A 17,795-nucleotide genomic window follows, 5' to 3' on the forward strand; every position below is an offset into this window, starting at 1 on the left:
TTTGTTGCACAACCTTTAGAGGCAATCACTGCAATCAAACGTTTTCTGTAGCTCTCAATGAGACTTCTGCACCTGTTAACAGGCAGTTTGGCCCACTCTTCCTGAACAAACTGCTCCAGCTGTCTCAGGTTTGATGGGTGCCTTCTCCAGACTGCAAGTTTCAGCTCTTTCCATAGATGTTCGATAGGATTCAGATCAGGACTCATAGAAGGCCACTTCAGAATAGTCCAATATTTTGTTTTTATCCATTCTTGGGTGCTTTTAGCTGTGTGTTTTGGGTCATTATCCTGTTGGAGGGCCCATGACCTGCGACTGAGACAGAGCTGGTGTTCTTTTCTTTGAAAGCTTCATTTTTTCGTCTGTGAACATAGAGCTGATGTGACTTGCCAAAAAGCTCCAGTTTTGACTCATCTGTCCAAAGGACATTCTCCCAGAAGGATTGTGGCTTGTCAATATGCATTTTAACAAATTCCAGGCTTTTTTATGTTTTTCTTTCGGAGTCCTCCTGGGTCTTCTTCCATGGAGCCCACTTTCGCTCAAAAAGCGACGGATGGTGCGATCAGAAACTGACGTACCTTCACCTTGGAGTTCAGCTTGTATCTCTTTGGCAGTTATCCTTGGTTCTTTTTCTACCATTCGCACTATCCTTCTGTTCAATCTGGGGTCGATTTTCCTCTTGCGGCCGCGCCCAGGGAGGTTGGCTACAGTTCCATGGACCTTAAACTTCTTAATAATATTTGCAACTGTTGTCACAGGAACATCAAGCTGCTTGGAGATGGTCTTGTAGCCTTTACCTTTACCATGCTTGTCTATTATTTTCTTTCTGATCTCCTCAGACAACTCTGTCCTTTGCTTTCTCTGGTCCATGTTCAGTGTGGTGCACACAATGATACCAAACAGCACAGTGACTACTTTTCTCCATTTAAATAGGCTGAATGACTGATTACAAGATTGGAGACATGTGTGATACTAATTAAATAAACTAATTAGTTTGAAATATCACTATAATCCAATTATTTATTATCTTTTCTAAGGGGTACCAACAAATGTGTCCAGGCCATTTTAGAATATCTTTGTAGAATAAGCAATAATTCATCTCTTTTCACAGCTTCTTTGCTTTATTCTATGACATACCAAAGGCATGCAAGTATACATGATAAAATAGCTTTTAATTTCATCACTTTTCAGGAGGAATGAAGCATTATTTCAATGAGCTGTAAGGGTACCAACAAATTTGAGCACGTCTGTATGTGTACAGTTATGGATATGAAGGTTATACAAGTAAGTATATAAGCGATAACTACAAGACGCATTGACTACATCTAAATATATAGCTATTATATGACAAGGACTTGGTCTTTCCTTTTAAGGTCTTGGAATGTAATAAACTTTGACCAAATCAATCATTCAGCGACAGGCTGCTGTGACGTCCCTGTATAGCAGAAGGGGACAGTGTCTAGGATATCACAGGATATACAGATTTGGAATTCAAAAGGTAATGGCAGAGAGAGATTCAAATTATTATGTGATTACATGATAAGTGGTTCTGTATAAACACAATGCAAAATATGTTTAATTAATAATTAAAATGAACAGAGCAAAAAATAACCAATATCCAGTAATCAATAATAAAGGATATATAAAAGAACTGTGGGTCTAGAAAGAAGCCTGCGTCAGCTGGTTTGGAGGAAGGAGCGATTCCCAAACAGCAGCGCTGTCGTCTCATTAGTGCAGCTCATTAGACCCCATGCCTGAGCAGTAAGGGAACAACCCTCAGGGGAGCAGCCCTACCTGAGGCTGGGGGACCTGAGGGCTGCTGGACAGACAAACCACTTAACCCCAGCCAGTCAGGGTTAGCAGCTGTGCTGCAGGGAGAGGCAGGGGAGATTAGGCTGGCAGACAGACAGGGAGGCACAGCTATTGACATAGGTGTGCTGAGGCTAAAAGAGCTCTTAAGCGTTGCAGTTTGTTGAGCCTTAAACTGACCTAAGCTTCCGTTGGAACTCAGATATACAGATGCACAGACAAATAAATAGATAGATAGTTATTAAACAGATCGATAGACAGATGCTTAAACTGACAGACAGAAAATAGATGGATAGCAGAAAGGAGGCAGTGAAAAGGCCATCCCTTTGCGTGCAGAATGGGTTGGTTTTCTTGATCTGTTAGCCATAAAGAAGTAGAACAGAAACAAGAGCATGACAAGCAATTTTGTTTTCAATCTGAGCCCAGTGCTGTTGTACTGTGTGAGAGACTGTCCATGTGGGCTGGGCTTTCTGCAGAGCAGAGCAGTGGAGCAGAGCAGGGCTGCTGGAGATTTAGTCCTGGAGGTAGACACTTTGCACCAGCACTTAAACCCCATGGCACACAAACAGGGGGATTGCATTAGGGATCAGGAATGAAAACACAGATTCTTTCAGGGATTTCCTTAAAACATACTGTGAATGGATAGTGCAAACATCACCGTGCTGCTGGGAACATCTCAGGGGATCATACAGTATAGCACAGGTTTAGCATGCACAGAGAACCACTCAGGGACTCATACAGTATAGCACAGGTTTACCATGCACAGAGAACCACTCAGGGACTCATACAGTACAGCACAGGTTTACCATGCACAGAGAACCACTCAGGGACTCATACAGTACAGCACAGGTTTACCATGCACAGAGAACCACTCAGGGACTCATACAGTACAGCACAGGTTTACCATGCACAGAGAATACTGGCTGCTATAGTTATACAGTGGAGTGGTATGCAGACTGCTATAGTTAGACAGCAGAGTGGTATGCAGACTGCAGGTGTACACAGGTGAGCAATGAAGTCAAAGTTAATCTGCATAAACACAGCATTCTTCAACAGAGAGAGTCCTTCACAGCTGTAAGCATCAGTTTCAAGATTTCAAATTTCTGACAAGTTATAATGTTATAAAGTTATAAAGCCCCCTTCTGTTCAAGACTTTAATTATAATTTTTTCACCATTTTGGTAAATTCATTATTTATTTATTTATTTATTTATTTATTTATTTATTTATTATTATTATTATTATTATTATTATTATTATTATTATTAATGCTACTGGTACTTTGTCAGCAATACAGATATTTAAATATGACTACTACTATACTTATGAACTTATTTCGGGATCACACTTATGAATTAGTCGACCATTCCGTCCCCTCTAAACACTCCGTCCCCGGTGCGCTCCCCTCCAAATTCTATCTCTGAATAAAGTTCCAGGAGAGGCACTAATTCACGATGAGTGGCGGGTGATCTTTATCAGCGCGCTCCCCTGGTTTCACACGGGTGCTGTGATAGCGTCGATAACTGTCTCTGTATTTAGCTGTATTATTACACGCTGAAGTACTGCTAGCTCTTTGGAGGACAGTCTTTAGCGGGAAGGGCAACCAGAACAATCACTCATAAAATGGCACACTGTGTCAATTGTTTTGCTTCAATATTACTTTTTAAAACGTTTTTTTTCATCGCTGATAAAAAAAAAAATTCAATTTTCCATTATGTTCGGTTATCATTATCAATAACAATAATGTTCTGATGAAGCCCAGCCACATCGCATTTTATAGATTTAAAATGTAATAATAATAATAATAATAATAATAATAATAATAATAATAATAATAATAATAATAGCATTTACACAGGTTATATAAACAGAAACTAATAATAAAACCTTGAAATGTATAAATCATAAACTTATACAATGCAACACCTACCAGTTAAAAAGAAAGACACCAAAGGGAATATGAAATAACACATTGAACTGCAGTATTAAAAATAGTATAGAGACTAGTCCCATTTTGAGTTTTTTGCGCAGATTTCGTTGTAACCTCTGCCAACATCTGAGCTCGGGCACCGCGCTATCCTGCCGTATCGATCTGTGCATTCCACAGTATTTGTGGTTTATTCCATACTCTGTTTCTTGATTATATAAAAATACAATTTTATTAGACTCACTCTGAAAGTATAATTTGTATATACCTGCAACAGCAAGTATTTTCTACATCTCTTGTGTACGTCACGATTCAGAGTTCAATGTAAAGCATAAAGAATGGTTCATATTTCCTTTTCTTTACCAACCTTTGTGCATGTGCTTCATTATTTATAGGTTCTACATTTAAAAAAAAGTTATAATATGTTTTAGCTTAACAGCGGGTTTAATTACAGAATACACCGAATCCAACATAAAAATTAAAGAATAAATCTATACTGCATAAATGACAGAACATATGTATTAATGATTGAAGTGGGAATGTTTTGTAAAGATATTTTCAAAAACAAAGCAATATACCCCTAATATTTCTGTCTCTGCATAGCCCGTGACATTCTCCCGAATATATCAAACCCCAAACCTGCCCCTTAGACAGCAAGGACAAGATGATCTCAAACTAAACATAATTGCAAACGCAGCCTTTCCAGCCAGAGCTTTCCAAGCACACTGTCCATGGATCCGTTCTTCCGTCTATCTGTCCTGAGCTGCATCTTTTCTATTGTCATACTATCATAATCCGACCGCCTTTATCGGACAGTATCATTGTATCGATTCATTGAGTCCGTTTCAGCTTCTTTATTCAGGTTACAATGTTTCATCCACAAAGCTATAGCTACACATTTGATGTAAAAATGACATGCCCACCAAAGAATATAGCACATAGGCATGGTCCCCGATACGCAGCGCGCAATAATCGAAACTGTATAGGTTTTCCTTGCAGGTGTATAGATATTAGATGACTGTAACTGCGCGTTGAGAGGATTGGTCGGCAGTGACCTATAATATAATATAATCTTTCAGAAAAGCTGCTGAGCTTTTTTTTGGGGGGGGGGGGGGGGGGGGGGGGGTATGCTAATTTAACGCTTTGACTCACTTCCAAACAGGGTGGCGCCACGCTCACCCCGCCGTGACATATAAGACAAGTTGACTCGACAGACACAACACAACACCTGACCTGTGAGACGTGAATGCACACCGCTGTCTTGTGACACACACGCTGCTTGGAGACCACCAACTGAAGTTTATGAATCTTGAAAACTTCTCTTACTTTTCGGGCATGTGCAACATGACTGCGGAATCTCAGGACTCCCCAACAGAGGCGGCGAGTCCCATGGGAGTCTCCTCTAACCGCAGCCTGGATTCCCCCTCGCCGGGGAGAGGGCAAGACGAGGTGATGATCAAATCTGAGCCCAGGGGCAGCAGCCCTGCCACTGACAGGGAGGATGGCAATCTGGGCCAGACTGAGGACCAGCTGCCAACATCTGGGAGCCGACGCAGGAAGCGGCCCGTTCAGCGAGGCAAGCCGCCTTACAGCTACATCGCTCTGATAGCCATGTCCATCGCCAACTCGCCCGAGAGGAAACTCACGCTCGGGGGCATCTACAAGTTCATCATGGAACGCTTTCCGTTCTACAGGGAGAATTCCAAAAAGTGGCAGAACTCGATCCGGCACAACCTGACCCTCAACGACTGCTTCGTCAAAATCCCGCGGGAGCCCGGGCGCCCTGGCAAGGGCAACTACTGGACCCTGGACCCGGCGGCCGAAGACATGTTTGATAACGGTAGCTTTTTGCGCAGGAGGAAACGCTTCAAAAGAACGGACGTCAGCACCTACCCGGGCTACATGCAGAACTCCAGCGCCTTCACCCCGACCCCCTTCGGAAGGCAGTCCTATCCCAGCACGTTATACCCCGGCATGGGCTCAGGGTACAGCCCCCAGATCTACAGCAGCACGCACCACCCCGCCATGCTCCATCACTACCAGAGCCCAGGCGTGGTCGGACAGGGGCAGCACAGGATGTTCAGCATAGACAATATCATCAACCAGCAGTCCGTGCTCCAGTCTTCCTCGGGGACCGAGCTGAGCCACCAGTCACTGAGCTTGAACGGGGACCTCGGCAGCATGGCCCCCAGCTGCTCAGTGGGAGTCGGTTCCGACCCGGTGTCCTGTTTCCAGTCCCAGTCGTTCAGTCCCTCTGGAGTGGGATCTGTGCTGAGCAGGTCCAGCGGCACCATCTCATCCGACCTGGCGGCGGCCTATCCTTACTCCTCCTCGCCGCCCCACTTGCCCGCCATGGCCCAGTCGAGTTACTCCCCGAGTAATACCCAGATGTACGCCCCTTCCAACAGGATCTCTCTGCAGCCTATGCGCTCCAGTTCGTGTTCCGACCACACCGACCAGCTCCTGAGTCTATCGAGCTCACAAACTAACGGGATCGACCAGTTCGGTGCCAATAACTCCTACATGAGGCAGGCCAGTTTTGCCTCAGGACTGGAGAGGTACATGTAAAAGATGTTCAAAGCCCGTCTCATGATATCACACGAGCTCTTCTGTTTAAAAAGAAAAGCAAAACTCGGACATCCCACGAGGTTAGCGCGTTTTAATACTTACACCGTGCGAGCAACTTTTCGGTGTCTCATTTTCTTTTTAAATGTGTTGTTTCTTTGGTCATCCAAAGCTTTGATACTATTTTATAAATATTGGAAACCGATTTTTAAATATTGCATTTTTGTTGTCGTTGAAATTTGTATATAAAAAAAGGACTGTTCATTTTTTTAAATCCAAACAAATAGGTTGGAATAGATTCTAATGTAATTTAAGCTCTTCTGGTTATACAAATGTTGCCACATCATCAACATGTGTGTTCAATATTTATGGATTCCTCAACTGAACATTGTATTTGTTTTTCTAACGTAATGTGTTTGTGTCGAATAATTAATACATTCGTTTTTATCTACACCTATTGAAATCGCTGATCTGTATCTAGATGTAATTTACAAGCACTAAAACATGTCTATGTCTATATTAACGATGGCCTTGTTTACACCAAACAAGCGATGCGTATTCTGCCTTTTTCCCCCCAAACGATATTAACTACAAATGAACTGTGTAGTGGTAATGTTTTACACCAATAAGCAGGTCTGACTCACGAATAATGCATTTCCATTCCATGCACACCACCATATTATTTTGCATGAAAATGCAATTAGAATAAAAAGACTATTTATTTCGACATCTCAAACATTATATTAAATGCATATCCATTCTGCAGGCCTACCGCGTATAGGAATTAAAATTCCATAGACCTATATTACACGAGAATGCTCATTTTAAACACCTCTTATAATACACCTTACACGATAATATTTATTTTAAACACATATTAGTACTAATACACGTTACACGATAATGCTTATTTTAAACTAAATTATTGTTTAATGATCTATAGAGAGGAGACACAGTATTCTAAAAAAATAACAATCAATTACAACAAACAGTATATTGTGTGTTAAATATGTTGCATAAGATTGGGTTTAATAATTACACTCTTGTTTTACATGATAATGTAACCTAATGTAACGTGGCTTGACTACACCAAACCCCTACTTCTTCTACCGCTTACACCGTGTCTCCTCTCTATAGATTATTAGACAAACATTGATAATAGGTTATACACATTCTCACTGACAGTTTAGTTACTGCTTTGCTTTTTGGTTTTCGATTAAACTATTTGAGTAAAATCTGCATCTCGGTCGGCGAGGAAGGCTTGAATATATACTTGAAATGTCAAAGATTATGATATGTGGATTTTGGAATATAACTCATGCGCAACAGTTTAAACCTCGGTGTGCATTGACATAGTTTAATTGGCATTACTGTTATTCACTCAAAATCTAATAATAAAACGTGCATCGATAAACCATTAACAATGAATATATAGCTTCCTAAGCTTCATAATAAACGGCAGCTCGGACATCTTGCAGCTACTAGTCCAATGAAGGCTGCCAGTTCGGACCTCCATCTTCAAATAGTAAACATTCTAATTCAATATAATTACAATTTAAATCACGTTACAACTCTTAAAGGATGCTGATTTAATATATATATATATATTAGTGTCATTTCTGATACTGGAAACTATATAGGTAACACTATGAATTTCGATTAGATATTTTTGATAAAATGACATAACTAAAATGATTTGCTGTCATATTGTGTTATTCTTGAACGGGGGGCTACGTTCATTTCAGTTGGTCTAGTTTGTGTTTCTGTTTTTTGTTAAGCTTACCGTTGACTTTAATTCAGACATCCAGCATCGTTTAAACAAACTGAGACCTAATTCCAGCTGTTATTATTATTATTATTATTATTATTATTATTATTATTATTATTATTATTATTATTATTATTATTATTATTATTATTATGTAGAATTCATGTAGGTTACTTTAAATTGGTTTAAAATAATAAACTTTAGGCAGAACAGCCAGACTTTCTCTAGACCCGCTCTTTTCATTCGGTGTTCCATGCTGAATCATTCTTACATACAGAACATAAGAGGTATCGATTCAGAAGCGTTGTGTTTAAACCCAAGCCCCTATTTGGATCCAAATATAGCATTAGAAACCTCTGAACATGTTTTTTAGAAAGAGTCGAGAAAGGATTAATGATTTATATATAATAATGTAAAAAATATATAAATATATAGCCTACACACACATATATACAAGCATGCCTACACACACACAAACACACACACACACACACACACACACACACACACATTCTCACACTCACACACACACACACACACAAACACACACGCACACACACATTCTCACACTCACACACACACAAACTCACACTCACACACACACATTCTCACACACACACACACACAAACACACACGCACACACACATTCTCACACTCACACACACACAAACTCACACACACACACACATTCTCACACTCACACACACACATTCTCACACTCACACACACACACACACACATTCTCACACTCACACACACACACACACACATTCTCACACTCACACACACACATTCTCACACTCACACACACGCACACATTCTCACACTCACACACACACACACACACACACATTCTCACACTCACATACACACACACACACACATTCTCACACTCACACACACACACACACACACACACACACACTTATCCATAAATTCTAACAATCAATGAAAGATATTCAGCATACAACTGCATCCATCTGTTGGATCCAAAGGAGCAAGGGAGCTCTATAGGTTAGAAAATGGAAACGCTAGCCAATGTGTCTTTTTCCATGTAAAATCTGAGCCCAGGACTCCTCGCCTCACTCCGGCTGCGGGCTCAGCAGTGGAGGGGGAGACTGCTCATACAGAACGAGTCCTGCTCTGAGAGCTGCGGCTGCACGGCATGAGTGACTAACATGAAAGCTCTCCGCCAGCGAGTTTAAACGCCTCTGATTGCTCCAGGTTGATCCTGGACAGCAGCCGTGCCCCCGTCCGCGGGGTTTCACTGCCATGCTTGAGCGCTGAGTGAGTGGGGCTGGGACTGAGTGAACTTGAGGAAGCCGTCGGGCTGTTGAGACTGTGTGAACTGTTCCAGAAGGCAGCCTCTGACTGGAGAGCTGTCACACAAGGGCTCAGCTCAAGTGGATGAGGAGCCAGCAGAAGCTTTCCAGACTTTTCCACACAACAGTAGCAGCTTTTTGTTTTGTTTTTGTACTTTTTTGATTGCCGAAAACTTTACCTTAGCATATCAACAACATAATTGTTCTTTCTTTCTAACTAAAACTCACGCAGGCCTACTTCTGAACTTGAGCTGTTGGTGAGAGTTTATCACTTTCTTTAAAATGGCATCTGCTTCAAGATAAAACATGCACGTCTGCTCACACCAACAACAACATGTGGGCTTTTACAGATTTCAACTTTTCGAAACCTGCAGCCTTTTTCATTGAAAAAAGTAATAAAGAGTTTCAAATGCTATATTAATACTCTTGACTTATTTTCGGGCTCAGTGATTCTTACTTAGACATATTCAGAAACAGAACAACGGCACACTTGAGTAAGTACTGGAAACTGGAGTGGAATGGCCCTCCAGGACGGCGAATGGACACCCTGCTCTATTCAGACCACTGCATTGCATACATAGAGTTAGTGTTGACAGTGGGAGGAAGTTCCTAATAAAGAAGCCATGCCTTCAGTGGCTTGTGAACATGCATTCTGAGTAACGCCCGTGCGCTGTTCTACTCGACGCTTGTGAACATGCATTCTGAGTAACGCCCGTGCGCTGTTCTACTCCCCGCTTTTGAACATGCAGTCTGAGTAACATGCATTCTGAGTAACGCCCGTGTGCTGTTCTACTCGACGCTTGTGAACATGCATTCTGAGTAACGCCCGTGCGCTGTTCTACTCCCCGCTTTTGAACATGCAGTCTGAGTAACATGCATTCTGAGTAACGCCCGTGTGCTGTTCTACTCGACGCTTGTGAACATGCATTCTGAGTAACATGCATTCTGAGTAACGCCCGTGCGCTGTTCTACTCGACGCTTGTGAACATGCGTTCTGAGTAACGCCCGTGCGCTGTTCTACTCGACGCTTGTGAACATGCGTTCTGAGTAACGCCCGTGCGCTGTTCTACTCCCCGCTTTTGAACATGCAGTCTGAGTAACATGCATTCTGAGTAACGCCCGTGTGCTGTTCTACTCGACGCTTGTGAACATGCATTCTGAGTAACATGCATTCTGAGTAACGCCCGTGCGCTGTTCTACTCGACGCTTGTGAACATGCGTTCTGAGTAACGCCCGTGCGCTGTTCTACTCGACGCTTGTGAACATGCGTTCTGAGTAACGCCCGTGCGCTGTTCTACTCGACGCTTGTGAACATGCGTTCTGAGTAACGCCCGTGCGCTGTTCTACTCGACGCTTGTGAACATGCGTTCTGAGTAACGCCCGTGCGCTGTTCTACTCGACGCTTGTGAACATGCATTCTGAGTAACGCCCGTGCGCTGTTCTACTCGACGCAGCTTGTGAACATGCATTCTGAGTAACGCCCGTGGGCTGTTCTACTCGACGCAGCTTGTGAACATGCATTCTGAGTAACGCCCGTGGGCTGTTCTACTCGACGCAGCTTGTGAACATGCATTCTACTCGACGCAGCTTTCTCAGCACCTGCAGTCAGTGCTTTGGATCGATGTCTTCCAGGTGACACAATCCTCTGCTTGCTTCTGACCGTGCACAAGCTGACCAGCAGCTGCAGTTACCTACAGGACAGCCAAGCTTAGATGAAATGCCTTTTATGCTGCTATGCAATATTTTTCATTGTGTGGTTAACCCGATATTGCCAAATGCTGCCTTTTTAAACAAAGGATATCGGAACAGATACTATTTATAATGACAGGTTACATTTCTATTTATAATGACAGGTTACATTTCTATTTATAATGACAGGTTACATTTCTAATTGTTATGTTGCAATGTTTTGTTTTCTTTTTAGAGTTATTGCACAGTGGCAAATGCGGTGTCACTGTGGCCCGTTGTATTTTACATGACTATCGTAGCCACCAGTCACCAGAATTAAAAAAAGAAAGGTTTTAGCGCCACCTTGTGGCCAGTAACTACCCAATGTATTACCTCACCGCTTCTCAGTCAGGGACTGTAGAACACAAAGCGCTATATTTTCAAAGTTTACTCCAGTCTTTAATTAACTCCTAGTTTTTGGATGGAGAAAAACATCTGTTAATGATACAAAGCTAGAACCAGTGGGGTAATATAATACAAAGTCTCCCAAGCACCCTCGAGTTGTTTGTTTCTCATTCGGTAACATTAATAGGAATTTTTGTCTGTTAAAAAAAAAAAAAAGAAAGAAAAATGAGTTATTTAAAGACTGGAGTAAACGCTTTGAAAATATGCCCCAAGTGTAATGGATGATGGCATGATAGGCTAGAAACTAGAATCAGACACACAAGCAGTTGCACTGTAACATTGCAATTCTTTTGACAACCGCAAGATGGCGACAACCACCACGGTTTGCGTCTTGTCCTGCCGTACGCTTGTATCGCCGAGTTGCAGTCTCCATCCATCCTCCTGCAAGAGCTGGTAAATGCGAAATACGTTCATACAAAGGCATCGCCTACAGTTTTTTTTCATAACAAGTGACGCTGTTCTATAAATAAATCGCAGAAAATGTCTCATTGTGATTTGTGCCTTGTGCATTTTGATAAGATTTGGAATCTGTAGGAGATATGCTAATTCACCTTGACTCAAAATCGTGTAATGTGGTCTGGTGGCCGGCAGGTGGCTGCCTAAGCACTATGGCAGAAAGGGGGCCATACAGAAATACGTGGGTTTAACACATGAGAACTCGTACCGCCTGATGAGCAAAAGCGAAACATACCGATCTGTCTTTAAAAAGCACGAGAACAAACACGCATGGCATATTAACTGATACTTAAAATGTGCTTAACCACTGCGGTACGGTAACCTACCTAATTTTACATGGATTCAAATATGTCACCAGCTAATGACGGAGGGCAATCTCTTCACCGTTCATCTGAGCAATCTGGTAAGCAACGAGCCACATTATTACCCGTATTATAACATTATTTTTCTAACAATAGTGATGTATTCCAGTCTAACAATAAAATACTGGAACATGATCTCATTGCCTAATCGTTGAAGTTATACACACCTGTTGCGTTAGCCAATGCAAATCCATCGACAATAAAACCTGTACCACTGCTACAATATAGCGACTTAGTGGGGCGTTTAGTTTCGCTGACTTACATACTGTAATACATATTGCTTGTGTACGATGGGGTAGACTTGGGTCATGATGACGCATCTTGATTTACAAGAGCAATTCACTAGATTATGATGTAATCAAAGGCAATACTACACATCGCCGTATTCTACTGCTGCTCTATTTATAACTACTTCCTGTATCTTGTATTTGATTTCACTCTTATGAGTATCTGTATTGACGTTTTTTGTAACTGCCCTCATTTGAAAGCATTCTCATCCATTTATGATACTTACTATTTGCTCTGAGTGGACTTTACTCTTATGAGCAAATATTTTGACTACTGTATAAGTTAACTGCTCTCAGTCCAACTCGCTCTCAAATGTAATAATTTACTGCATACTTTATTTTGCTCTTATTTGAATTTGATCTTTTTTGCTACTGATTTTATTGTGATTTTATTCTATAATGTGATATTCTGAAATGTGATATTCTATAATGTGATATTCTATAATGTGATATTCTGAAATGTGATATTCTGAAATGTGATATTCTATAATGTGATATTCTGAAATGTGATGTTCTATAATGTGATATTCTGAAATGTGATATTCTATAATGTGATATTCTATAATGTGATATTCTGAAATGTGATATTCTGAAATGTGATATTCTGAAATGTGATATTCTATAATGTGATATTCTGAAATGTGATGTTCTATAATGTGATATTCTGAAATGTGATATTCTGTAATGTGATATTCTGAAATGTGATATTCTATAATGTGATATTCTGAAATGTGATATTCTGAAATGTGATATTCTATAATGTGATATTCTGAAATGTGATATTCTATAATGTGATGTTCTGAAATGTGATATTCTATAATGTGATATTCTGAAATGTGATATTCTATAATGTGATATTCTGAAATGTGATATTCTGAAATGTGATGTTCTATAATGTGATATTCTGAAATGTGACATTCTGAAATGTGATATTCTGAAATGTGACATTCTATAATGTGATATTCTGAAATGTGATGTTCTATAATGTGATATTCTGAAATGTGATATTCTATAATGTGATATTCTGAAATGTGATATTCTATAATGTGATATTCTGAAATGTGATATTCTATAATGTGATATTCTGAAATGTGATATTCTATAATGTGATATTCTGAAATGTGATGTTCTATAATGTGATATTCTGAAATGTGATATTCTATAATGTGATATTCTGAAATGTGATATTCTATAATGTGATATTCTGAAATGTGATATTCTATAATGTGATATTCTGAAATGTGATATTCTGAAATGTGATGTTCTATAATGTGATATTCTGAAATGTGACATTCTGAAATGTGATATTCTGTAATGTGATATTCTGAAATGTGATATTCTATAATGTGATATTCTGTAATGTGATATTCTGAAATGTGATATTCTATAATGTGATATTCTGAAATGTGATATTCTGAAATGTGATATTCTGAAATGTGATATTCTATAATGTGATATTCTGAAATGTGATATTCTATAATGTGATATTCTGAAATGTGATGTTCTATAATGTGACATTCTGAAATGTGATATTCTATAATGTGATATTCTATAATGTGACATTCTGAAATGTGATATTCTGAAATGTGATATTCTATAATGTGATATTCTGAAATGTGATATTCTGAAATGTGATATTCTATAATGTGATATTCTGAAATGTGATATTCTATAATGTGATATTCTGAAATGTGATATTCTATAATGTGATATTCTGAAATGTGATATTCTGAAATGTGATGTTCTATAATGTGACATTCTGAAATGTGATATTCTATAATGTGATATTCTGAAATGTGATATTCTGAAATGTGATGTTCTATAATGTGATATTCTGAAATGTGATATTCTATAATGTGATATTCTGAAATGTGATATTCTATAATGTGATATTCTGAAATGTGATATTCTATAATGTGATATTCTGAAATGTGATATTCTGAAATGTGATGTTCTATAATGTGACATTCTGAAATGTGATATTCTATAATGTGACATTCTGAAATGTGATATTCTATAATGTGACATTCTGAAATGTGATATTCTATAATGTGACATTCTGAAATGTGATATTCTGAAATGTGATATTCTATAATGTGATATTCTGAAATGTGATGTTCTATAATGTGATATTCTATAATGTGATATTCTATAATGTGATATTCTATAATGAGATATTCTGAAATGTGATGTTCTATAATGTGATATCTTGTAACAATTGTAAGTTCGGATAGACAAACACTGTGTAACCTAGAACGGCGTTACAATATGCTGTCTCAGTTTCCTTGTGCTCTTGTTAGGAGAAGAAGTTTACACTTTTTTTTGGTTCTATTCTCCCTGGGTTCAGCCTGCTGATCCCTCGTGCTCTCGAGGGACTCAAGGACTCGCCTTCCAACGTGTGAACGCTCCAGAACTCCCAGCAAGCATTCTGGACAAACTAATGAAACGGATGCATGGATATAATGCGTCAGTCATTAATTAGCAGCAATCGGCATTCATTGGATGTGATTTAACTGATCCCGTCTGGCTATACCAATGTAGGTAATAGCCTACCAAAAGAGGAGTTTGCCGTAATCGCATCCACTCATCCTGTCCGTGCAGAAACAGAATTGAAACGACGATTATTATTATTATTATTATTATTATTATTATTATTATTATTATTATTATTATTATTATTGTTGTTGTTGTTGTTGTATTCAGTGGGAGTTTGTATATAAACTGAATTGTATTTCCAATAATAAAATCGTTCTCACCAATTGGTTAGTTGCACAAAGCGGCGCAATTTGTATTTACACAGGAGAAAGGGCCTGCAGCTAATCTGCCCCTGTGGCGCAAATCGTTTCCAATGACATTTCCAATAAACAAGCCCAACGATGAAAGCCGGCCGAGGCTGTGCTAGCTCGGGATGGGGGTGCGGTGCTGGGGTTATGAATGGCGCGCATTGTTGTTTAGAGTAGTGACTGCGAGCTGGTCACTGGTGATCGATGCATTCTGTTCTGTTTGACGAGCGGGGTTGTTGGGAGTTATGGGAATTAAATGCGGTATTTGCTGGGACAGTCTGCAGCTGTCTGGAGCTCTATTGGACATTGCTGGACAATGTGAAGTATTTTACTAAGCGAAGTGGTGGGATTAAAGCGTTTTAACTACGTGTCTGTGTATATTATTAAAGCAAACTCCGACCCAGAGGTTAGAGTGATTAGACCTGTCACTTTTTTCAAAGCACTTGATTTATTTTCTAAATGCCCCATAACATATATGCACACATATTTAAAGTAACTGTATATTCCAGATACAAAAACAAAACAAACAATAAACAAAGTACATCTTACACGTAAAGCGAATCTAACTGATTAAGAAGCACATCAAGGAATTTGTTTTGTTCAGAAGTCTATTAAAACACAAACTCTAATGAAGCTCTATCGTTCCAGCTGACTGCTGTGGGATTGTTTAAACCAATTTCTGTTCGAAAACTCCATGTCATCGTGTGTCGTTTTTAAATGTGAGAGAATTTGGCTACGATTACACATAAAGCCAACTAAACTGGTATGAGCATGCAGATAGAAACGACAACGCGAACACTCTGCTTGCTTTGTAATCGTCGCCAAGTTGTGTGATTTGCGGAAGTGTCGCGCAGTTTTTCAATTACAATGTGTTTTGCGGTACAGCGAAGAGGATGTCGTCCTATTTTATTCAATTAGGTTCGTTATACTTAAACCCAAAACACGTCCCAGTAACGTGTGGCTTAGCAAGCTTGCATCTGCGGTTCATTTGATACAATTACAGAGAAAAACGTATTATTAGAACAGTAAGATCATATAAGACTAGCTTGATACATACATCACTCTATAACGCGTTGTGTCGTGGCTGGAACTGGAGAGTTTAAAAACAAATAGAATTAAAAAACAAATGGCGTTTCATATTACATTATTATTATTATTATTATTATTATTATTATTATTATTATTATTATTATTATTAGCAGTAGGAGTAGCAGTAGCAGTAGCAGTAGCAGTATAGAACGGTGAGGGGATGCATGTTATAATTTATTTTAACCCTAGCACGCTTGTTCGGGGATGAAGGCTGGTCATTTAGGAATCGTGCAGCTGTTGCTATTGGTTTGTCGGTATTAGCCACAGAAACTTGTACCAAATGTTTTCACCTGTTACACACGCCGCCAGGAGCATTACACTTTCACCTCGTTCTCACAGACCCTCAGAGAAGCGAGGCACACACCTCCCAGCACTACGAGCATTTTCACTCTGAACAAACAAACAAACAAACAAACAAACAAACAAATCAATAAACAGATACGCGCATAAATAAATATACAAACGGGCAAACGCCACCTTAACTTTTTCAAAGAAGTGCTAAAGCACGCCAGACCGCTTCATGTGTTGATGCTTGCGGGTCGCTGTGCAGTGCTGTGTTTACATTTTCATAACACAAGACCAACATAAGATACTGTCTGCGGGTCTATTATAAAAGCTTGAAAAAGAGAACATGGAACTAGGAGCTTTAACAGGGTGTTACCAACAATATCTTACATACTTTCAGAGAATTCCTTACAAAACTGAACTGCGCCACACAGGCTATGCATTACTATCATTATCGTTCTGTTTTACACAACATGTAATAACACCTGTATTACTGATTCTCTTCAATGAAAAGATATTCACTTTTTTGGTAGGAAGTGCAATGGGAGCAGGTTTTGAATGTGACGCATCGTGGACACACTAGCTTTGTAATGAGGTGCATCTGTACAGTGTAGCAAAGCTAATCTGTGGGCATCTCTGCTGGGGAAATACTGAAACAGACTTCCATAATTAGAAGACGATTTCCAATGGCAGAGGGTGCAGCAAAATCAATGAAAGACTACATCAAAGCTACCAGCGCTCCAAGACGCATAGATACATCAAAGAAATATACGGGTCTAACTGATTCATAACAAAATAAATACACCTTTTTTCTAACGTTCTCTTTTTGGGTTTCTTAAGTCAATTTTACATATGCATGGCATGCTATTGTCCTGGATCGGTGCATTACACAGCACACCACGCATTCACACAAATCCAAAAATACTATTGAACTCGTATTATTTCTTATTGCTTTTGTATATGTGATGTTCTAGAAGCATATTAAATAATGCACTGTTTATGAATATACAAG

At 39.6% G+C, this 17,795-nt stretch overlaps 1 protein-coding gene across 1 annotated transcript; it reads left to right on the forward strand.

Moving 5' to 3' along the window:
• Positions 1 to 5,032: 5,032 nt before the first annotated feature.
• Positions 5,033 to 7,127, forward strand: LOC117416586 (forkhead box protein E4-like). Its single transcript, XM_034027800.3, has one exon. It carries the CDS (start codon positions 5,035 to 5,037, stop codon positions 6,298 to 6,300), a length of 1,266 nt encoding a protein of 421 aa, XP_033883691.1. The 5' UTR covers positions 5,033 to 5,034; the 3' UTR covers positions 6,301 to 7,127.
• Positions 7,128 to 17,795: the final 10,668 nt, after the last annotated feature.

The sequence above is a fragment of the Acipenser ruthenus genome, chromosome 12, assembly GCF_902713425.1.
Source record: "Acipenser ruthenus chromosome 12, fAciRut3.2 maternal haplotype, whole genome shotgun sequence".
NCBI lineage: Eukaryota > Metazoa > Chordata > Actinopteri > Acipenseriformes > Acipenseridae > Acipenser > Acipenser ruthenus.